The following is a 24,448-nucleotide window of genomic DNA, read 5'->3' on the forward strand; positions in this document are numbered from 1 at the left end:
CTTGCGAATTACACACGTCTTCTTCTATTTCATGTCATCTTCTTTGTTCCAACTGGTAGCACAACTTACGACTAAATAACAGGATATGAACCGGTGGTGTGAGAAGATGATCATGTAGCCATGTAACCCAAATTGTCCACTAGCCTTCAATTGTGATTTATATTTTTGAAGGAATGTATAAGCAAATCATTTAAGACTTCGGGAGAATTTCTGGAACATGAATCAAAATTAGTACAAAACAACTTCTTGCTCTTGTGAGGAAAAAAAAGAAATTTCAAAAAAACATCAACATCTACAGTTTAAATATAAAAGAATGTATTTATATTTTATAATATATCAAATATTCATTTTTTTTTTCTGAAAAATGATTTTCCTGAAACACAAAGTGTCCTTAGGTATATAGAGAAATAACGTGTTTAATAGGGACGATATAGCAAAATTCGAAAAAAAAGATCGCCACGAACCGACTTATCACGAAGAGCCACTAATCACACGTAGATCGATCCAAATCAAACCCGAGTCCTTACTCCTAAAGGAAGACAAAGCTGAAAAAACCAGTGCAATAAATAAAATACATAAAAGCACCTCGCAGCATCGCCTTCCTTCCCACGCTCATCCTCTCTCAGTCTCTCTCTTCCCCCTCCCCCTTCTCTCTCTTCTTTCTCTCTCAAAAACGACAACACATGTAGCACAAAACCCTCCCTCCTGACCTCCTCATCACAAGGTTCGAGGGCGATCGATCCGACGACCGCTCCTCTCTAGGCACCCCCGCCGATCGGAGATCCCTCGCCATGGCGGCGGCGGCGGAGATCTCGGCGATGCTAAACCACCTCGCCGCCTCTGCGGAGCGGGACCCGCCGGCGCGCCGCCTCCGCTCGCCCACGGCACGCCCCGGGCTCGAGGCCCTTGCGGGGGCCCTCGCGGCCGGTCCGCCGACAGACCCAGCCGCCGCCCGCGCTGTCCTTTCTGCCGCCCGGGCCGTGGTGTCCGCAGTCCTACCCACCTCAGGTGAGCTCCTCCGATCCCGCCTCTCCCGTCTTGGATGGTCCCCCATGGGCCATGAGTGTTCGCGTTGCTGTATTATCGCGGGTTGTGATCTTGTATTTTTATAAGCTAGGGCTGCTAGATGTGCTGCTGCTGGTGGCTTGTGTTGTCTGATCCTAAGATTGCTGCTTGTTAGAGAGTAAGATAGGTATCACCTTGCCTTGTGGCAGTAGTTCCTCTACAGGGACGGTTACAGCTACGGCAAAGAATCAGACCGTTTGATTGGTGTCTGATAGCTTCCATAGTTCCATGTCTCATAACCTTTGTCAAAGTTGCCGCTATAGCTTCCATAGTTCCATCTTCCATGTCTCATCACCTTGTTCAAGTTGCTGTGTTCATGTGGCTTTAGGTGTTTTGTTTCCCTTCCATATTTTGTGCACTGGATTGTTAGATCTATATATACAATTGTTTGAGAGTTTCCCTTATAGCTCTGGCTTTTGTTTACTTAATTGTTGCATCAATCTTCAGTCTGGGTCAGCAAGGTTTATCCATCCTGAACATCATCCCTGTTTCATGTACCAGGCTGTGCTCCACTCTGCATTCTGTTTCAGTCCATTATGTTTGTGATGCGAGGTTTATAGGTTTTCTTGTTCTTTTGGTCCTACTATGGTTATCTTGTTGCCACGAGGTCATGAACGTTTGTGCTTTCTCTGTGCATTTTTGAGTTGGTTTAGCTAGTTTAGGCACCGGAGAATTTTATATACACTTCTGCACTTCAAATTCATGCACTCATGTATGGATTGGGTTCACTGCTTCACTATATACTTCATTCCCTGTGGCTAATGATGTATCGTTATTTTCTTTTATCTAATGTTGGACTGATTGCTGCTTTGTTACCAGTATCGGTTCTCAGTGGTATCATGTCTGAATTGCATGATAGGATGATTGGTAGTCCATGGGATTGACAACAGATTTTCTTCACTGATCTTAATAATTTGGTAGAAGATGCAATGGTGATTTGTAGTTCCCATTTCCTGCCAAATATGGATCTAGGTGTCTGTATTTTGGAACAATGTGGAAACAAGAGTATGTAAGAATCATATATGAATGGATGTTCCCTGCACATGCACACTACCTATTTACTAGTTCTGGCTAACAGCTGTAATTTTCTGGTTGCTGTTTGGTTTCAGAATGATACTCTTAATTCTACATTTCACTTTCAATGTGTTTGTAATTTATAGGAATGAGCAAAGCAATAAGTTTCCCTGTTGTCTGGGTTAAGTTCCTTCTTCCTTGTAGTGCTGTGTGTTAGGTGATAGTTTTCTTCAGACTGAAATATTGTTCTTAGGGAGTAAGGTGGTCCCAACAACCAGTGTATCTGTTATATGTCAAACAAGAGCATGGTTCGTAAGGCATCGCCTAGGCGATGAGGCGCTCACTGGGGGCAAGGTGTCCCTGACGCCTAGCCAAAATAGGGAAGAAGAGAGGGAAGAGGGGGGCACGGAGAAGAAAGGAAGAGCAAGGAGGTGAACTGGTGGGCGGCACGGCTCTCGTTCCTCCTTCCCCATCCTCGCCAGTTCAGGCGCCATCGCTGCCACAGCTCCGCCCACTGATTCCAGAGCAATTGCTGGCGCAGATCTGCCCCTGCTCAGCTGCGGTGGTTGCGATCTGGAAGGGGGTGGCAGTGGGGCTCCGTTTTAGTAGGGGGAAGAGGCTGATTCATGGCCATGCTCGTCGCTACTTCTGTGGGGTTGTAATGTTCGGGGACGGGGTGCAGACAGAAGATTGAGAGGATAGGGTACGGGAGGTGGGAGGGGAAAGGTTGTTTATGGGCTGTTGTCTTGAGTTGGGCTTTAGTAGACTAGTGGGCTCATCTATTGTTGTGGTTATGGCCTATTAATAGACTTATTTTTCCTTTTATTCTCTAATTTATCTATGAGTATGGCGTTCGGCCGTCTGCCTTGCCCGCCTTACCGCCTCGCCTTAAGCACCGAGGTAATAAGAGGGTGGTGGGTTGCCACGGCTCGCCTTAACGCTTTAAGAACCATGAACAAGAGTAATGAATTAGTTTATCAGGTTTCTCTTGTCCCAATGTGATCTCGATCATCTAGAAACCCTAGTCCTTCAAACATTCTCATTCATCCACTTATCTAATTAGGAGAAAACTTTTGAGATTTGAATTGAACCTGGCATTTGCCTTGTTTACTTAGTGGGTTTCCTTCTCTTTCTGCTAGATTTTCCTTTAGTGAGAGGGGGGGGGGGGGTCTGGGTTTTGTGTTTTAGATATTTCTCTGCCCCTCCTGAGAACACATGCTGATTTATTGCATTCCTTTACCTTATTTTGAGCGTCTGGATAGGTGCCTTCTTAATTCGGTGCTCTTCAGCATAAAGTATCTTGCTGCTTCTGGAGGCCTTGTTTTTGTTGTCTGTGTTGCACTTAGTATTTACTGTGACCTTAGACAGGGTTTCTTATGGAGATCTTGGTGCACTCCCTCAAGATACTACCTCCGTCCCAAATTACTATTCGTTTTGGCTGTTAGGTGCATAGCTTTTGACATGCACCTAGATATATACTTATGTCTAGATACATAGCAAAAGTTATGTATCTAGAGAAGCCAAAACGAATAGTATTTTGGGATGGAGGGAGTAGGAAGCAATTTCTATTGCATTCCATGTCACTCCATTGGTACTAAGCATGCCCATAGTGACCTCCTCAATGGCACTGAAAGCATTAGCTTCAACTCCTTCGTGATGCATGTGTTGAATAAATAAAATGGTAGAACTTGTCATGCCTTTGATGTAAAGTTGATGAGGGACATCAAATATAACCAAATGGTTCATGAACATTCAAGTGTGTCAAAATCCAAACTGAATTTTGCTATCAAGAATTAGAAGACAAGTCCCACCCTTCTACTATGAAAAGATACACTCATCTCTAGACACTTCAAGAATTAGTTGCAAATTTGGTTTTCACTACTACTACACTAGTGTGATCAAGAAGTATCTTGAAGCTTAATTGTCTATTAGCTATACATGAGTTGTTACCTAGTTGTCATATGTGAGTTGTTATCTAGTTGTCATATTAATTGTGTAAGGCTTATGAGCCTATAAATAGAGGCAAGTCTCAAGTTTGTAAGGTGGTTTTGATGTACCCACTATAGTTATGAATAGAACATGTTGTTCTACCCTTTAGATCTTGGACTAGATCTTGTACCCTAAGGGCTTTGGATTAAGCTCTTGCTATCTGTGGATTCGGATTCGACCTTTTGGTCTATTTGTCTCTGGAATGATATCTAGCTCAGCACGTTGAAGTGGTTCCTTCAATACTTTGTGCTGTTTCTACCTATTAGCACATTGGAGAGGTTCCTCCAATACTTGTGCTGTATCTATCTATTCGTAGCAGCAATGTGGAGCTGTTCCTCCACATTAGTGTGCTGCATCAAAAGTTGTCTCTAAGAAATCTTTTTTTCTTGCCTATTTGGAGTACTCATTTACACTTCAATAGATAATAACTAATAGATTTTCTACAATATTATGCCCCCCTTTCCTTTAACTATTAGAAGGAGGTCTAGTGTAGCTCTAAAATAAAAGGGTTATGTTGAGGAAATTAGGATTTGATCTGTTTCTCTTTTTCTTATCAGTGGAAGAAGTGGAGTCAATAGCTGTGGAGATTGTGGAGAGATCTTTGGAATTCTGTCTCTTGCATCTAGAAAAATCGTCATATGCGTGTGATGACTTTAGCTTAGTGGTAAGTTCTCCTCACTTGGTTTTAATTTGTGGGGGGTGATCATTTGGAGTTTCTGACTTATCAAAGTTTACTAGATGTTTTCCTAAGATGATCTTATATGTTGTCACCGTTGTGTTTCCATCTTGGTTGAGCCAGCGTTCTGCAAAGATACTTGCACGTCACGTAGCATTCTTTATTTGTTAATTTGGTTTTGCATATTTGCAGAATGAAGTTGCCTGTTTTGTGGAATTTATTCTGCTTAAAGGTACTCACAATAAGGCATACTCATTGGAACCCTGCGTTATAAATGACATCATTGAGCAGTGGACATCTGTCCAAGTTGAAGCTGAGCGCTTGAGCCCACAAGAGAAATATTTCTGCTATCTAAAAGGTAAACTCCTGGGGCCTTTGCTATGCGAAAAGAATCAATGTTTTATGTCCATTTGACGACTTATCTCTATTACCAGGATTCAACTGCTCGAAAAGTGGAGATGATCTTAAACGGTTTCGTTTAGCCTTATTACCAGAATACTTGCGGCAAGATTACGTTATTTCAGAGAATACCCAATCATGCAGTGTGGTATCTCCAAATAGCATGGTGCCATTAGCGCAGCATTTTGCAGCTGTTCATTTATGTTGTATACCACGCCTTCTTACACTAGTGGGGAAGCTATGCCAGTCTCCTGCTTTGGAAATGGTTGAAGATGTAAACATTAACTTGAGGTTGTCTTTTACCCAAAGAATTTTGAAGTTAGTCTGTGGTCTCACTATGGAGTTTCCCCCTGATGCTTCTGATGCCATGATGTTATCATCAGTAGCAAGATGTGCTGATAGTCTTCCAGCCTTGTTCAGACTGAAGTTCAAGTTCTCAAATCATGACAGAGTCTTCTGTGTAGATGGTGTTGGCACTATCTTGCTGCAGATACTTGAAGAATTTCTACAGCTAATGCAAATTATCGTTTGCAACAGTGATATCTGTTGTACAGTTCAAGTATGCGTGCTTTCATCCATGCTGGAAATCTTCAGTCCTAATATATGGAGATATGAAAGATCTGGTACTTGCTTGGTGCCTCCTTTAGCTTACTCTCCTCGTGTCGTTCAATTTGTGCTGAAACTTCTTAAAGACACCAAACGATGGACAAGGCGTGTTGACAGGGACAAACCTGACAAAGATGCTTTCTATTATTCATTCAATCATGAGTTAAATGATCTGTCTTGTCATGTCCGTTCAGAGGAGGTACCATTGCTGAAGAAATATACATGTGAGGAGTATCTACAATTTATCTTCCCTTCAGGAGAACAATGGTTGAATGGTTTAGTTCATCTGACTTTTTTCCTCCACGATGAAGGAGTGAAATCAGTGACAAGTGAGAAGCCACAGCTGAGTTGCACAAAACAACCTATTGTTTCAGAATTGGAATCTGTGGCTAGTCACGAGGAAGAAGCACTTTTTGGGAATCTTTTTGCTGAAGTACGTCCTGCAGGAATAACCGAAAGTGTTGAGCAGCCAACATCTCTAGGGAGCGATCTATCAAACAGCCAGCAGGGGCCTATTCAGTTAGCTGCCGACCTGATATGCTTTATGAAAGCATCCATATTCTCTCCAGAATGGTCCAGGGCTATATACATGGATGCTTGCAGAAAATTTAACACCTGTCACCTAGATCAATTTCTTTCAATACTGAAGTGCCAAGCTTGTTTCCCTGACGAAAGCAGCACTGGAAATACGATGTCTTCTGAAAATAAATTACTGCACATCAATGCAGCTTGTTTTGAACTCCTACAAATGTTTCTTGTTTGTGATGAATGTCCTGCTTCCTTAAGGGAAGACCTTGTGGAGAAAGTGTTTAATGTTGACAATGGGAAGTACACCTATAACCACTATGCACTTGCTTTAGTTGCGCATGCTATGACTTATGCAGCAAACTCAGGATTTAGTCTGGGAAGAAAGATTTTTGTTCAGTATGTTACTTATCTTTTGGAGAAGGCAAATGATACATCATCCAGCTCATTAAATGTTAGTGATTTCTGTGCAAGTCTCCCTTGTGCTTTTCATCTTGAAATTCTTTTGGCAACATTTCATTTAACGACAGAGTCAGAAAAGGCTGATTTGGTCAAAATTGTACTCTCTTCCCTAGAGAAAATGAAAAAGCCTCCATCTGGAGTATCTGTGACTGGACTGACAAGATGGGCATTGCTCCTATCAAGACTTTTGCTTGTTCTGCGACATATGTTGCTGTACCCGTTAACACATCCATCATGGCTGTTTATGAGGATGAGATCCAGATTGAGGGATATCCAGTTGAATCAGGGCCAGTCACATTCCATGAATGATTGCTTGCCATCCCTTGCCACTGTTATTGTGGAGGAAATGCTTGATGATTCTGTCAAAAAGAGTGCTATGGCCAGTGATTTGCTCCCTCACTTAATTGATATGACTCCAACTCATGCTGACTCCTATTTTGATAAGGCTGCTGTTGAAACTTTGGGCTTGAGCTTGGCTGATTTGGGTGCAACTATGTCACAAATCCTTAATTCTTGGAATGGTAGGAGCGCTGAAGTTGCTGATGATCTCATTGTGGAAAGATATATATTTTTTATTTGCTGGAATACTCTATCTGTTACAGGCTGTCACGGCAATGGTTCTCTTCTGAATGATGATTACTTGAAGCCTGAACTTGGCAATGTCAACGTCTTCCTAGCATTTGCTCTCAGTATCAGCAATGGTGCTTCATCTCATGCTGGTATCGATCTGCCTGCATTAATATTTGAACTCCTAGAGTTGTTGCACTCTGATATTCTTGGTTCTAGTAAGCTGGAGAGTTGGGATTTCCCAAGGAAAGGAGCTTGGCTTTCTTTTATTCTCTCACTCATTAATGCGGATCTTCAGAGGCAGCAGGTGCAGGTAGGTGCAGAAACTGAGGTGGATTCACATAGAAAACATGAGGTTCAGGGTGAGGAGCTATTTACTCATGGAAATAGTTTGTCTATATACCTAACCAAGAACATTGGACGCTGTTTGGATACCTTGTCTTCTCTTTTGGAGGTCTACCTTCATACTTTTAAGAAAGCATACCTGTCATTTCTTTACAGTGGAAAGCCTTCCTTGGATAATTCTTACCCTTCCCTGCTGCTCAAGCATTCTGTCTTTGACAAATCCAAGCACCACCTTCTTTTTGAGAAATCTGGTTCATATTTGGAAATGCTGGAACCCATATACCAGCTTTCATCAAGAATAGATGGAGTCACCACAAAGCTAGGTGAAGGTCAGGAAAATTATTTTTCCCTTAAGTGCTTGTTGCATGGATTTCCATCAGCTTACCCTTCTAGCAACAGTGCCCTCCTTTCTTGCATTCTGGTGATAAATGAGATCATGCAGACCTTTAATGGTTATACAAAGGTTGCGCTACCAGGAGACAGAGACAGAGTTGATGAGGGTATTATTTCCAAACTGCTTAGTATGGTGATGGCTGTTAGATCAGATCAAACATTCAAACCTATTCATGGAGAGTGTGATAATATATTTATGAGTCTAATTAACAACAGGGATGATCTTGCTAAGTACAGCGATCTGTTTGTTCTGAAGCAGCTAGAAGGATTCCTGGCTGACATAAACTCGAATGAGAGCATGGATAGCAGGATGAAAGAGATTTTAGTTTCTACAATTGTTGATCTAGTGGAAGACCTTAGATCTAAAAGAGAGGTGTTTAAATTCTTCCTTGGTGATGATGCAGAAGGAGCTCCTGATGAAGCAAGCCGTATTTTTGCATCTGAGCATGCTGATATGTCAGTCTTTCTTGATGTTTTGGATTGCAAATCTGAGCAGGTTAATTTGAAGATTCTGCATTTGTTGACTGATATATTGCGCAATGGTTGCTGTCCTGGTCTTAAGCAGAAGTTGCAAAACAAATTTATTGGAATGGATGTGCCCTGCTTTTCGTCATGGTTAGAATTTGTAATATTGGGACCTTCTGTAAAAGTTGAAAGCACAAATGGCACTGCTGGTCCTGCAACCCGAGAACTAGCAGTGGATTTTTTTACGAATCTCATCTGTCCTTCACCTGAAGCAGTGACCAAAGAACTTCAACATCACCTATTCAACTCTATGCTACTGTTACTTGATAGAGCATTTTTGTCACATGACCTCCAGACTGCTAAAGCATATTTCCATTTTCTTGTTCAACTATCAAGTGAGGAATCACACTTCAAGCACTTGTTTGAAAAGACTCTGATACTGATGGAGACAATGGTTGAGGACAAGGGTAAGCTGCACACTTTGAAGTTTCTGTTTTCTTTTGTGGAGGCAGTGTTCGGCGATACTGGACTAAATAGAAGTGCTCTTAAGAGACTTTCATCAAAAACTTCTGGCAGCAGTTTTGGATCAGGATCTCTCATCCCAAAGCAGTTGAAAAATTCAGAAAACCTTGTTATCCGCACGAATCAAGTAAGTAATCCTGCTGTAGATTGTGATGCTAGCTCTGGTGAGGAAGATGAAGATGATGCTACTTCTGATGGGGAATTAGGGAGTATTGATAGAGATGAGGAAGATGACGGAGACAGTGATAGAGCTCTAGCGTCAAAAGTGTGCACATTTACATCCAGTGGCAGTAATTTCATGGAACAGCATTGGTACTTCTGCTATACTTGTGACCTGACAGTTTCGAAAGGCTGCTGTTCTGTTTGTGCCAAGGTGTGTCATCGAGGGCATCGTGTTGTTTACTCTAGATCAAGCCGTTTCTTCTGTGACTGTGGAGCTGGAGGTGTGAGAGGAAGCAGCTGTCAGTGTTTGAAACCTCGGAAATTTACTGGCAGCTCAACTGTACCACCAGCAGCTAGCAGCTTCCACCCCATACTAGCTTATCATGAGGATGTGGAGCAGGTTGCAGATAGCAGCTCTGATTTTGAAGATGATATCTCTACTGATGCTGATAGTTCCATGAAGCTATCTGTGCCTAATGAATTCAGCAGTGGGCTTCCTTTATTTCTTAAAAATCTGGATATTGAGGTTAAGGTGCTTGAAATCTGCAAAAAATTGCTGCCTGCTATACTTGACCGAAGGGAGTTGAATCTTTCAAAAGACAGAAAGGTTTTGTTGGGAGGTGATGTGCTGGTGTCACATTCCTCTGACATCTTCCAACTAAAGAAAGCTTTTAAAAGTGGATCACTTGACCTGAAGATAAAAGCCGATTATCCAAACTCTAGGGAGCTTAAGTCACATCTTGCTAATGGTTCGCTTGCTAAATTATTGCTCAGTATCAGCACTAGAGGTAAGCTTGCTGTTGGAGAAGGTGATAAAGTTGCTATATTTGACGTGGGACAAATTATTGGACAGCCTACTGCATCACCTATTACAGCAGACAAAACCAATGTGAAGCCCCTCTCCAGAAACATTGTTCGCTTTGAAATTGTCCATTTAGTTTTCAATCCGTTGGTGGACCATTACCTTGCCGTTTCTGGATATGAGGACTGCCAAGTGCTAACATTAAATAGTCGTGGTGAAGTAACTGACCGCCTTGCCATAGAACTTGCTCTGCAAGGAGCATATATTCGACGTGTGGAGTGGGTTCCGGGTTCTCAAGTACAACTCATGGTAGTAACAAATTTGTTTGTGAAGATATATGATCTCTCACAAGACAACATCAGCCCCATGCATTATTTTACTGTAGCTGATGATATAATAGTTGATGCGACCCTTGTCCCCTCCTCGATGGGGAAATTGGTGCTGCTTGTTCTTTCTGAAGGGGGCCTTTTGTATAGGCTGAATGTTACATTGGAGGGTGATGTTGGTGCAAAAATATTGGCTGAAACAGTCTTGGTCAAAGATGCCGTATCCATGCATAAAGGTTTGTCATTGTACTTCTCATCAACGTACAGGCTTCTATTTGTATCTCATCAAGATGGTACAACCTTCATGGGCTGCTTGAATGCTGATTCTTCGTCGATAACGGAATTGTCATATATATGTGAGGAAGATCATGATGGTAAATCCAAGCCAGCCGGGCTCTACCGTTGGAGAGAGCTATTAGCTGGCAGTGGAATCCTTACCTGCCTATCAAAATCTAAATCAAATGCTCCTTTTGCGGTGTCGTTGGGTCCTCATGAATTGGTTGCACAAAATATGAGGCACAGTATTGGTACAAATTCCTCAGTGGTTGGTGTTGCTGCCTATAAGCCTTTGTCTAAAGATAAAACACATTGCCTTATTTTGTATGATGATGGCAGCCTTCATATTTACTCTCATACACCTAATGGAGGTGAAAGTTCGACAATCCTTGCAGCAGAGCAAACAAAGAAGTTGGGCAGCAGCATCCTCAGCAGTAGAGCTTACACTGGCATAAAACCAGAATTTCCACTTGATTTCTTTGAGAAGACAACTTGCATTACAAGTGATGTTAAATATAATAGCGAAACAACCAAGAGTGGCGATTCTGAAAGCATTAAGCAAAGATTGACATCAGATGATGGGTATTTAGAGAGTCTGACATCTGCTGGCTTCAAGGTAGGGTGTTCTGTTTTGTTCATACTGTGATTTTTTTCCATCATCCATGTAGTGTCCCTAAACCAATTGATGTTGAATGACTTATATGCACTCCATTTTTTTTGTTGTAGGTGACTATTTCAAATCCTAACCCAGATATAGTCATGGTTGGTTGCCGGATCCATGTGGGCAATACATCTGCTAGCAACATTCCTTCTGAGATCACAATTTTTCATAGAGTCATTAAGCTGGATGAAGGCATGAGATCATGGTATGATATTCCATTTACTACTGCTGAATCACTTTTGGCAGATGAAGAATTCACAATTTCTGTTGGGCGGACGTTCGACGGTTCATCTATACCTAGGATAGATTCTATTGAAGTTTATGGTCGAGCTAAAGATGAATTTGGATGGAAAGAGAAAATGGATGCTGCGCTTGATATGGAAGCACTGGGTGGTAGTTCTACTGGTGGAAGATCAGGAAAGAGACCCCAAATTGTGCAGGCTGCTCCTATCCAAGAGCAAGTTTTGGCAGATGCCCTCAGGATTCTCTCACGCATATACCTGCTATGCCCACCAAGTTGCTTTACTGACATGGCTGATGCAGGCATGGAACTTAATAATCTAAAATGCAGAGCTTTATTGGAAACCATCTTTCAAAGTGACAGGGAACCTCTGCTACATTCTGCTGCATGCTGTGTCCTTCAGGCTGTGTTCCCAAAGAAGGACATGTACTATCATGTAATACCAATTTTCATTGCCTACTGATCTTAACACTTATGGGTCAATGGTTTCCTTCTGCTCCACTATTTTTTGGATGACCCTATGGCTTCTGTTTATACAGGTTAAGGACATGATGCGCCTTCTAGGGGTAATAAAATCACTCCCAGCAATTACTTCAAGAATTGGAGTTGGAGGTGCTGCATCTAGCTGGGTGATAAAAGAATTTATAGCCCAGATCCATACAGTTTCCAAAGTTGCATTACACAGGAAATCAAACCTGGCCTCTTTTCTCGAAACTCATGGTATTAATTATACTTTTGACTCGTTGAACCAAATGTATCGTTTGACTCTTACATGTTGACTTTTAGAAGGATTGAATATTCAATTGCTGACTGGGCCGTTGATTTCTCTCACCTTTTGAATGGTGCCTCAAGGAGTGGATATTGTACTCCCCCCGTCCTGAAATCTAAGGCATTTTGGTTCGTCCTAAGTCAAACTTCGCTAAGTTTGACCAAATTTATAGAAAAAGGCAATGATATTTATGATGTCAAATGAGCATAATTAGATCCATTATGAAATACACTTTCATAATTTACTTATTTGATGTGTTAGATGTTAATACTCTTTTCAATAAGCTTGGTCAAAGTTAGGTTAGTTTGACTTGGGACGTACTTGCCTTGTATTTCAGAACAAAGGAAGTATTACTTTCCTTGCATAAGTTGCATTATGTGGGCCGTACATTCACATAAAACAACATGCTAGAATGTAGTGATATTCCCCAATCTGTCAATTATTACAGTTGCTAATTTAAAATATTCTCAACCTACAAATATTTATTATAATAACCGCATTTTTTGCAGGTACAGAACTAGTTGATGGTCTTATGCAAGTTTTCTGGGGTATATTAGATTTAGACAGACCAGATACACAGACAATAAATAGTCTTGTTGTACCCTGTGTGGAATTTATTTATAGCTATGCTGAATGCCTGGCTCTGCATTCCAATGAAAATTCTGGAGTTTCAGTGGGACCTGCAGTTGCGCTACTGAAGAAGCTACTCTTTGCACCATATGAAGCAGTGCAGACTTCTAGCAGGTGATCCTCTTCCATTGTTTATCAATCAATTCGTGTGCCACTATTAACATTTGCTAGTTTTCATTTGTTTTCTACCATTTTCTCAATTACTTTTTCTTTCTGGTTTTCAGTTTAGCTATTTCATCCCGGTTTCTCCAAGTTCCTTTCCCGAAGCAGACAATGATAGCTAATGATGATGCTCCTGAAAACCATGCAAAACCGAGTGCATCTGCTATGGGTTCCAGCAGTGGAAATGCTCAGGTTATGATTGAAGAAGATCCTGCATCATCATCAGTGCAATACTGTTGTGATGGCTGTTCCACTGTTCCAATACTTAGGCGAAGGTGGCACTGTAACATATGTCCAGATTTTGACCTATGTGAAACTTGCTATGAGATACTTGATGCAGATCGCCTACCGGTACCGCATTCAAAAGATCATCCCATGTCAGCAATACCAATTGAACTTGATACATTTGGAGGCGAAGGCAATGAAATCCATTTCTCTATTGATGAGCTAACAGATTCTGGTGTTCTTCATCCTCCTGCTGATAGAAGTGTTCAGACCTCCCCATCATCGATTCATGTTTTCGATGCAAGTGAGTCTGCAGACTTCCCTGAGACTATTGCAGGCCAAACAACTGTTTCAATTTCTGCATCGAAACGTGCCATTAATTCCCTGCTACTTAGCCATCTAATTGAAGAGCTTAGAGGTTGGATGGGGACCACAGCTGGTACTCGTGCCATACCTTTAATGCAGCTATTCTACAGGCTTTCATCTGCAGTTGGTGGTCCTTTCATGGATAGTTCAAAGCCAGAAAATTTGGATTTGGAAAAGTTTGTGAAGTGGCTCATGGATGAAATCAACATAAACAAACCATTCCCTGCCAAAACGCGATGCACTTTTGGAGAAGTTTCGATCCTTGTTTTCATGTTCTTCACACTTATGTTCCGTAACTGGCATCAGCCTGGGAGTGATAGTTCTCATTCAAAGTCAAGTGGGAGCTCAGATTTGACAGAGAAAGGTCCTGTTCAGGTTCCGGCGTCAACCACAGTTGCTCTTCCATCATCCCGTGGTGACCAGGATAAAAATGAGTTTGCTTCTCAGTTAGTTCGTGCCTGTTCTGCCCTCAGGCAGCAGTCGTTTTTGAATTATCTTATGGATATTCTGCAGCAACTTGTTCATACTTTCAAGTCATCATCCATAAATGGAGAAGCTGGTTCTTCTGGTTCAGGCTGCGGATCCCTATTGACAGTAAGGAGAGAGCTACCAGCTGGAAACTTCTCTCCATTTTTTTCAGATTCATATGCTAAATCTCATCCAACTGATCTGTTCACGGATTACTACAAATTGTTGTTGGAAAATACTTTCCGGCTTGTATATAGCATGGTTCGACCAGAAAAGGAGAAGTCTGCTGAGAAGGATAGAAGCAACAAGGTTCCCAACACAAAGGATCTAAAGTTGGATGGATATCAAGACGTGCTTTGCAGTTATATTAGCAATCCTCATACTTCATTTGTTCGGAGGTATGCAAGGAGGCTCTTCCTTCATTTATGCGGCAGCAAGACTCACTATTATAGTGTGAGGGATTCATGGCAGTATTCCCATGAAGTCAAGAAACTTCATAAAATCGTAAACAAGTCTGGAGGTTTCCGAAATCCTGTGCCTTATGAGAGAAGTGTTAAGCTCATAAAATGTTTGTCTATTCTTTGTGATGTGGCTGCAGCAAGGCCAAAAAATTGGCAAAAGTTCTGCTTGAAGCACATGGATCTTCTTCCATTTCTCGTGGACAATTTTTACCATTTCAGTGAAGAGTGTATTATTCAGACTCTCAAGCTTCTAAATTTGGCTTTCTATTCAGGAAAAGATGCCAATCATAATGCGCAAAAACCAGAGTGTGCTGATTTAGGAGGTTCTACAAGAACTAGCTCACAGTCTTCAGACTCGAAAAAGAAGCGGAAGGTCGATGATGGTTCTGAAGGTTCCTCAGAAAAATCGTGCATGGACATGGAACAAGTTGTAGAAATGTTCAATGATAAGGAAGGTGACTTGTTGAAGCGGTTTATCGATATATTCTTGCTAGAGTGGAATTCAGCAGGTGTCCGCCATGAAGCTAAATGTGTTTTATTTGGGGTGTGGTACCATGCAAAAAACCCACTTAGGGAGACTATGCTAACAATTCTGCTGCAGAAGGTGACACATCTTCCCATGTATGGACAAAATATTGTTGAGTACACTGACCTTATGATCAGTTTACTCGGGAAAGTGAATGACTCCAGTGCAAAGCAGAATGACTCTGAACTTGTGAATAAGTGTTTGGCACCTGAGGTAATAAGCTGCATTTTTGACACGCTCCACTCTCAGAATGAGCTATTGGCAAATCATCCAAATTCCCGTATTTACAACACGCTGAGTTGCTTAGTGGAGTTTGATGGCTATTACTTAGAGAGTGAGCCTTGTGTTACCTGCAGCTGCCCAGATGTTCCGTATTCAAGGATGAAGCTTGAAACCCTCAAGTCCGAGACCAAATTTACTGACAACAGAATAATTATAAAATGCACTGGAAGCTTTACTATACAGTCAGTTACAATGAATGTTTATGATGCTCGCAAGTCTAAGTCGGTGAAAGTACTCAATTTGTATTATAATAACAGGCCTGTGACTGACTTGTCAGAATTGAAGAATAATTGGACTCTTTGGAAGCGTGCTAAGAGCTGCCATCTTACATTTAATCAGACCGAATTGAAGGTTGAATTCCCCATCCCAATTACAGCGTGCAATTTTATGATTGAGCTTGATTCATTTTATGAAAATCTTCAAGCTTCTTCTCTTGAGTCATTGCAATGCCCACGGTGTAGCAGGTCTGTCACTGATAAGCATGGCATATGTAGTAACTGCCATGAAAATGCATACCAGTGCCGACAATGTAGAAACATTAACTATGAAAATCTTGACTCTTTCCTCTGCAATGAGTGTGGATACAGCAAATATGGTCGTTTTGAATTCCACTTCATGGCAAAACCCAGTTTTTCATTTGACAACATGGAAAATGATGATGACATGAGAAAAGGATTGGCAGCAATTGAGTCAGAGTCAGAAAATGCACATAGGCGGTACCAGCAACTGATGGGATTTAAAAAGCCTCTCATTAAACTTGTGTCGAGCATAGGTGAACAGGAGATAGACTCGCAGCAGAAGGATGCTGTCCAGCAGATGATGGTGTCCTTGCCTGGGCCAACATGCAAGGTAAACCGCAAGATTGCACTTCTTGGTGTTCTGTATGGTGAAAAATGCAAAGCAGCTTTTGATTCTGTGAGCAAAAGTGTTCAGACATTACAAGGGCTGCGTCGTGTTTTAATGACATATCTTCACCAGAAAAGTTCTAGTGATACCAATGCATTACCAGCTTTTTCAATACCAAGGTCTCCAAGTAGTTGCTATGGGTGTAGTACCACATTTGTTACACAATGCTTGGAGTTACTACAAGTGCTGTCCAAACATGCAAACTGCAGGAAGCAACTTGTAAGTTCTGGAATTTTATCGGAGTTATTTGAAAACAACATTCATCAGGGCCCTAGGACTGCACGCACTCTTGCTAGGGCTGTGCTATCTTCTTTCTCTGAAAGTGATGCAGATGCAGTTCAGGAATTGAACAGTTTGATTCAGAAGAAGGTGATGTATTGTCTTGAGCACCATCGTTCCATGGACATTGCACAATCAACACGAGAAGAGTTACTGCTGCTATCAGAGACCTGTGCCCTTGTAGATGAGTTTTGGGAGGCAAGACTACGTGTCGCCTTTCAACTGTTGTTCTCTTCTATTAAGGTTGGAGCAAAACATCCTGCAATTTCAGAACATATTATTCTTCCTTGTTTGAGAATAATTTCTCAGGCTTGCACGCCTCCAAAATCAGACGGGGATAAGGAGTCAGGCTTGGGAATATCTAGCTTGGCACTGCAATCTAAGAATGATGATACAACTGGCAACACAACCACTAATAACCCCAGTGCTAAGATTCAACCAGATATATCTGGAAAAGTTCATGATGGAAGTCAAAGAGGCCAGGACATTCCACTTCTGAGCTACTCTGAATGGGAGGGTGGTGCATCATATTTAGATTTTGTCCGGAGGCAGTACAAAGTATCACAGGCAGTGAAAGGATCTATTCAGAAGACACGCCATGATTCACACAAGCCCGACTATCTGGTTCTCAAATATGGACTCAGATGGAAGCGTCGTGCGTGTCGGAAATCAAGTAAGAGTGACTTCTCAAAATTTGCCTTGGGTTCCTGGGTATCAGACTTGATTTTAAGTTCGTGTTCCCAGTCAATAAGATCCGAGATATGCACTCTCATAAGCTTGCTATGCCCATCAAACTCTCCCAGACAGTTTCAGTTACTGAACTTGCTAATGTCTTTACTTCCTCGAACACTCTCAGCTGGTGAAAGTGCAGCAGAGTACTTTGAGTTACTTGGGATCATGATTGATTCAGAGGCTTCACGTCTTTTCCTAACTGTTCGTGGTTGTTTGACATCATTATGTTCTTTGATAACAAAAGAAGTGTCCAATGTTGAATCACAGGAGAGAAGCCTAAGCATTGATATATCACAAGGGTTCATTCTTCATAAGCTTGTTGAGCTCCTGAACAAGTTTCTTGAAATTCCCAATATCAGAGCAAGGTAAAGCTGTCTGTGCTCCTGAATAAGCTTCTCTGTTTGCACATAAGCTACCAATGCATCTGGTTGCTTTTCGATGTCCTTACCTTTTTCCCCCTCATACTACAGGTTCATGAGTGATAGGTTACTATCCGAGGTCTTGGAAGCTTTTCTGGTGATCCGTGGGCTTGTTGTGCAAAAGACAAAGTTAATTAATGACTGTAACCATCTTTTGAAAGACCTTCTTGATAGCTTGCTCCTTGAGAGTACTGAAAATAAACGTCAATTTATTCGTGCTTGCATCTCTGGATTGCAGAAGCATGTGAAGGAAAAAAAGAGACGGACATCTTTGGTAGAGCACCTATTTTTTTCTTTATTTTGATACTGTGCTTATAGTTCAATTGCAACTCTTGTGAACATAAAATGTAACTTTTTCTTGCCCTGTTCACTTATCTGGAATTTTATTTTGCAGTTTATATTGGAGCAACTCTGCAATCTGATTTGTCCAGTGAAACCAGAGCCTGTTTATCTTCTGATACTGAACAAGGCACATACACAAGAAGAGTTCATCAGGGGTTCTATGACAAAGAATCCATACTCCAGTGTGGATGTTGGCCCTCTAATGAGAGATGTGAAAAACAAAATATGTAACCAGCTTGATCTGATTGGACTTTTGGAGGATGATTATGGTATGGAATTATTAGTTGGTGGAAACATAATCTCACTTGATCTGAGCATTTCCCAAGTCTATGAGCAAGTATGGAGGAAGCACCATGGTCAAACTCAACATTCTTTGTCAAATGCCAACTCACTAACTGCTGCATCATCCATTAGAGATTGCCCGCCGATGACAGTGACCTACAGACTGCAGGTTAGGGTCAAGGTTTCCTTTTTGTCCTTCAATTTTTCATTTTATATTAGCACCTATTTAGTTGTAAGGGATCTTAATAATTTTTTATAAGAACTGCTCATTAGCTGCTAACATACTAAGTTGACCTGGTATATATGTCCACTAATATTTGGAATTGCTGTGACACTTTATTTGCTAATATATTTATGTGGTTCTATGATATGCCCCCTTTTTATATCATAAGACCTTGATTTCTTCTGGGCACTGCATATGGATGCTAAATTCCAGATGCAACTTTTCTTGTTAAAATGCAATTATTGTACAATAATGAACTAATCTGGAGGGCGTTCTTGTTTCTGTTAATATAATTGTGCATGATATGATTCTTTGCTTCTCTTGGTTAGGACTTTTAGATATTTCTTGATGGATTCATAGATAGTAGATAGTCTGATTTTCTTAACATTATTTCAATGTTATGTTCAAAAGACATGATTATTTTCTGATCAGGGTTTAGATGGTGAAGCTACTGAGCCTATGATTAAAGAACTGGAAGAGGAAAGGGAGGAATCACAGGATCCTGAAATTGAGTTTGCTATAGCAGGTGCTGTTAGGGAATGTGGAGGCCTTGAGATTATTTTGAGCATGATTCAGGTATGCCCTTCTAAATTTCAATTGAGTTGGTTACCGTCATCCCTCGTTCTCCCTCCAGTGTAGATTAATCAATCGAGCAGCTATCAACATGAACTTGAAAAAATATGTAAATTTTGTGTTCCAATCTTGTTAACGTGACCTATTTTGTATTGATGTTCTTATGTTGTTGGTCAGAGCCTGCGTGATGATGAGTTCAGATCTAATCAAGAAGAGTTGGCTTCTGTTCTTAACCTTCTAAAGTATTGTTGCAAAATCCGTGAAAATAGATGTGCCTTGTTACGTCTGGGTGCTTTGGGTTTGCTGCTTGACACAGCTAGGCGTGCATTTTCTGCGGATGCAATGGAACCAGCTGAAGGTATTCTACTAATTGTAGAAAGTCTTACTATGGAAGCTAATGAGAGTGACATAAGCATCGCCCAAAGTGTTTTTACAACTACTAATGAGGAGACTGGTGCTGGTGAGGAGGCAAGGAAAATTGTTCTCATGTTTTTGGAGAGATTATGTCATCCTTCAGGTGCCAAAAAATCCAACAAGCAACAAAGGAATGAGGAGATGGTGGCAAGGATCCTGCCTTACTTGACCTATGGGGAACCTGCAGCTATGGAAGCTCTTATTCAACATTTTGAGCCCTACCTTAGGGATTGGACTGAATTTGATCAGTTGCAGAAGCAACATGAGGAGAATCCAAAAGATGATAGTATAAGCCGAAACGCGTCGACACAGCGATCTGCCGTTGACAACTTTGTTCGCGTATCAGAGTCACTTAAGACTAGTTCGTGTGGTGAGAGGCTAAAAGAGATTATTCTGGAGAAGGGCATTACGAAAGCTGCTGTTGAGCATGTGAAGCAAAGCTTTGCTTCTCCAGGACAGACTGGCTTTAGAACAAGTGCAGAATGGACATCTGGCTTGAAGCTACCATCTATTCCACCCATTCTGTCAATGTTGAAGGGGCTGGCCAAGGGCCATCTGCCTACACAGAAGTGCATTGATGAAGAAGGCATATTACAACTGCTTCACGCTTTGGAAGGGGTGCCTGGTGAAAATGAAATTGGTGCAAGAGCAGAAAATCTTTTGGATACGCTGGCCAACAAAGAAAATAATGGAGACGGCTTCCTAGGAGAGAAAATTCAAGAGCTGCGACATGCTACAAGGGATGAGATGCGTCGCCGTGCTCTTAAGAAAAGAGAGATGCTACTTCAGGTAACTCTTATAGTTTCATCAGCAGTTATGTGACCTGTTTTCTGAAGTTCTTTTCTGCAAATATTTCCAACAGTAATTGTTAGGTCCTGAATTCTACATGTACGCATGTTAATGGGCACTGCGTTTTCCCCTCCTTTTCTATTCCAGGGAATGGGAATGCGACAAGAATTTTCTTCCGATGGAGGTAGACGCATTGTTGTGTCTCAGCCCACAATTGAAGGTTTGGATGATGTGGAAGAAGAGGAGGATGGTTTAGCATGTATGGTTTGTAGAGAAGGGTATACTTTAAGGCCAACAGACATGTTGGGAGTCTATGCATTCAGTAAACGAGTGAACTTAGGTGCAACAAGTGCTGGTAGTGGCCGTGGGGACTGTGTTTACACCACTGTTAGCCACTTCAATATCATACACTACCAATGCCATCAGGAAGCTAAACGAGCTGATGCTGCACTGAAGACTCCTAAAAGGGAATGGGATGGTGCTACCTTGCGAAACAATGAGACATTGTGCAATTGTATCTTTCCATTGAGGGGGCCATCTGTTCCTCTTGGGCAGTACACTAGGTGTGTTGATCAGTACTGGGACCAATTGAATTCTCTTGGACGAGCAGATGGGAGTCGTCTCCGATTATTGACATATGACATTGTGCTGGTATGTGATCCTGACTTGGGTTACATATTCTTGTGCTAAAATGGTGCAAAAATTCCCAATCATACTTTTCACTGTAATTCAATTGCTATGAATGGCATTTTTATTATGGCTACATTTTGTTTTATTTTAGTTCTTGCCCAGGTTTGAATCCTCTTCCTGAAAGTTGAAATATACCATGAAACGACAGTCATGTTTTTTATTTGGCCCTGAGAAATGCATGATTGCATTGCCATGTATGGGTAGAAAACTTGTTTCTGAAGATTATTTCCATATTGATTATTCTTTGACATGCATATTGATTATTCTTGTTCTTATTATCTTACATGCTAAAAGTATGTTCTTTGACATTAATGATGCTGTTGTTCCATTCTATTCTAATATACTGTATCAGTTCATAAATCATTTACCACACTAAGTATTCAAATGTCACATAGAAATGGTGTCAGTGGTTTCGCATCACTCATCATAAGTAACCTCTATATCATTAATTTCATTACCTACTATGAAGTTACAAAATGCAGTGGTCAAGGTGTATTGAAAGCCATGCTGATGTCTGAAATATAACGAATGAGTTCAAATTGTAACTTTGATTGACAGATAGATGTACAGAAGATGTCATTGTGAATTGTTTGACAGTGATTTTGGCAATCATTTACCTGTTACACTTGACTGATCTCATAAAATGGTGCTTTTTTTTTCCACTAGATGCTTGCGAGGTTTGCAACAGGCGCTTCTTTCAGTACGGATTGCAAAGGTGGGGGCAGGGAAAGCAACTCGCGATTTCTTCCATTCATGGTCCAGATGGCTTCGCATCTTGCAGATGGAAGTGCCAACCAGCAGCGTCATGCTATGGCCAAGGCTGTCACCACGTACCTGTCCAGCTCTCCATCAACACCGGAATCTCCTATTCGGCTTTCAGCATCCATCTCTGGGCCCCGTGGTAGTTCAGGTTCCTCCGAGGAGACTGTACAGTTCATGATGGTTTATTCCCTTCTGTCAGAGTCATACGAGAGCTGGCTCCAGCACCGACCAGCATTCCTGCAGAGGGGCATCTACCATGCATACATGCAACATAAGCATGGGCGATCAACCCTCAAGATGTCTTCTGACTCATCCTCCTCGGCAGTTCGGTCAGATGAAGGTTCATCCTCTGATATGAGTGAGAACAAGAAGCTATTTACCATCGTCCAGCCAATGCTGGTGTACACTGGCTTAATTGATCAGCTGCAACAGTTCTTCAAGAAGGGCAAATCATCCGGCATGGGCAAGTCAGGTGAGAGAGAAGAGTCTGGTGGTAGCCTCGAGAAATGGGAGATCCAAATGAATGAGAAGCTGAGCAATATGAAGGAGATGGTGGGGCTATCCAAGGACCTGCTCTCCTGGCTGGAAGACATGACCTCGTCTGATGATCTGCAGGAGGCCTTTGATGTCATGGGAGCGTTGACGGATGTATTCTCGAGTGGTCATGCGACATGCGAAGATTTTGTCCGGGCGGCCATACATGCCGGCAGGAGCTGAGCATTAAGAACGGAATGGTTCCTCGGTGTGTTGTGTGTTGATATATGTGCCATGTGCCTAGCTGTTTTGTATGAGTAAGCAGCTATAAACATTATAGCCTTGTTAGATCAACTGGTTCAGAACTGTACTTCTATTTCTTGGTCTCGGCCATTCTCGTCATGCTAGCTCCATTCAGCCCCGATGTTTCCGGTTGCAGCAACTTGGCATCCTTTGCCGTATTGTTAATCTGACACTGGCTCACGTTACGGTTGACTCTTTTTTTTCCTTGCCAATGTTTGGACATCGTATTTCATTAGGAGAGACAGTAGGCCATTTGAATGATAGCAGCATTCAACCACCAACAAACGAGTCCCCGACCACCCATCAAATGGCCACCTAGAAACAAATTGAAATGGTTTGCAAGCACATCAAAACCAAAAATTAATCTCGTGGATATATAATTTGGAGAATAAAATACACTGGTAGTCCTTAAATTAAATAAAGTACCATCTGAGTCCATAAACTCTTAAAAGTGCCATCCATCCGGGTTCCTAAACTCTCAAAATACATTTTTCAAATCTTAAAACTTGTTACATGTCGCTGATAACAATGCTCCCTCCTCGCTCCTTACCTTCACAACCACCTTATGCTAGTGATCACACAACGCATGTGTTGCTTGGTGCTTGGAGGACCTTAAAATGCACTCGGAGAGTTTAAGGATTCGGATGACGTCATGAGACAGGTTGGGAGACCTGAAAATATGTTTTTGAGGGTTTAGAGGTCCGGATGACATCTTGTCATGGATCTGAAAATGCATTTTGAGAGCTTAGATACCCCATGACAAGTTCAGATACCGCCCATGTATTTTACTCTAATTCGGAAAAATAGGTGAGCGATTCATACACATCATCCCTTTCTTTTATCAAGGGTTTAGCAATTGGTATCCTTTCACAAATAATTAAAATGCAATTCGTGATCTGAATCTTTAATTGTGGAAAATTTTCAAGTTCTTTTGCCAATCCCTCGAATTGGATCTGACTAAATTCGGGTATTATGGACATTCCCTCGTTTCCATTCCGGAGCATTTTAATCTTAAGTTTCCTATCCTATTTATCGAAAAAAGATTCCATTATCAGCACACTCTTCATCAATTCCTACGGATAAATCTACCAACCATGGAATCTATATTCTGTTTACTGACACTATTAGAGAACTGGGTATTAGTACCGATTCGTATGGTGCATATCTCCCGAAAATGCATCCGGGATTAACCCGTCGAGATAAAAGGGGCAGTCTTTTATCATGGGTCCTAAACCGGGATATAAGATCATCTTTTAGTCCTAGTTTGTAAAACCAACCGGGACTAACGGGGCTGCCACGCCAAGCGCTGGACAGACCCCTTTTTTTCCGGTTTGTAAAACAAACCGGGACTAAAGTGCGTGTATACAACGCCATGCAGGCGTCTGCATGGCGCCTATAATTTCGTGCATCACATACCCCTTTAGTTAGTTGAGAGTTTTTTTATAATTAATGAAATCAATCAAACTATATATAGTATTTAAACGAATCAATTTAACTATTACATACTTATATAGACAATTCTTATACAATTAGCTAGTATATGTACAATTCTTGATTAGTATATATGTACAGTACAATTAATTCCTAGCTAGCTAGCTAGCTATATAGCTCTAGGATCTTTGTTGAGGTCTTCCCGTTGAGGTGTTGCTTGGTGCTTCTTAATTTCATCCACCGTAATGAAATCTCCTTGTGGATTTATCACCTCATCCAGCAGGAATCCTACGAGACTTTCGCATATTCTGTCTATTCTTTTCTTCTCCAAGATCTTGTCTCGAATATTATGCATATGTAATTTGGAAGTGAATAATGTTACATGGACAATTAAATATAAGGAGATAGAAAACAATTAACTATTAATAGTATTATTTATATTAC

The 24,448-nt window shown here is 41.3% G+C and overlaps 1 protein-coding gene across 1 annotated transcript; it reads left to right on the forward strand.

Moving 5' to 3' along the window:
- The first annotated feature begins 606 nt into the window (after positions 1-606).
- LOC101780057 (auxin transport protein BIG) lies at positions 607-22,772 on the forward strand. Its single transcript, XM_004956344.4, has 14 exons — positions 607-1,008; positions 4,626-4,732; positions 4,937-5,102; positions 5,179-11,210; positions 11,321-11,932; positions 12,036-12,216; positions 12,775-13,009; positions 13,120-17,667; positions 17,773-17,995; positions 18,116-18,514; positions 19,001-19,144; positions 19,319-20,344; positions 20,492-20,995; positions 21,701-22,772. Exons 1-14 carry the CDS (start codon positions 792-794, stop codon positions 22,511-22,513), a joined length of 15,207 nt encoding a protein of 5,068 aa, XP_004956401.2. The 5' UTR covers positions 607-791; the 3' UTR covers positions 22,514-22,772.
- Positions 22,773-24,448: the final 1,676 nt, after the last annotated feature.

The sequence above is a fragment of the Setaria italica genome, chromosome II, assembly GCF_000263155.2.
Source record: "Setaria italica strain Yugu1 chromosome II, Setaria_italica_v2.0, whole genome shotgun sequence".
In the NCBI taxonomy this organism is placed as follows: domain Eukaryota; kingdom Viridiplantae; phylum Streptophyta; class Magnoliopsida; order Poales; family Poaceae; genus Setaria; species Setaria italica.

Coding starts and splice junctions, on each gene's coding strand:
- LOC101780057 (XM_004956344.4), top strand. CDS start 792: ATGGCGGCGGCGGCGGAGATCTCGGCGATGCTAAACCACCTCGCCGCC. Junction 11,211..11,320: donor TGACATCTGCTGGCTTCAAG/GTAGGGTGTTCT, acceptor TTTTTGTTGTAG/GTGACTATTTCAAATCCTAA. Junction 18,515..19,000: donor CAGTGACCTACAGACTGCAG/GTTAGGGTCAAG, acceptor TTTTCTGATCAG/GGTTTAGATGGTGAAGCTAC.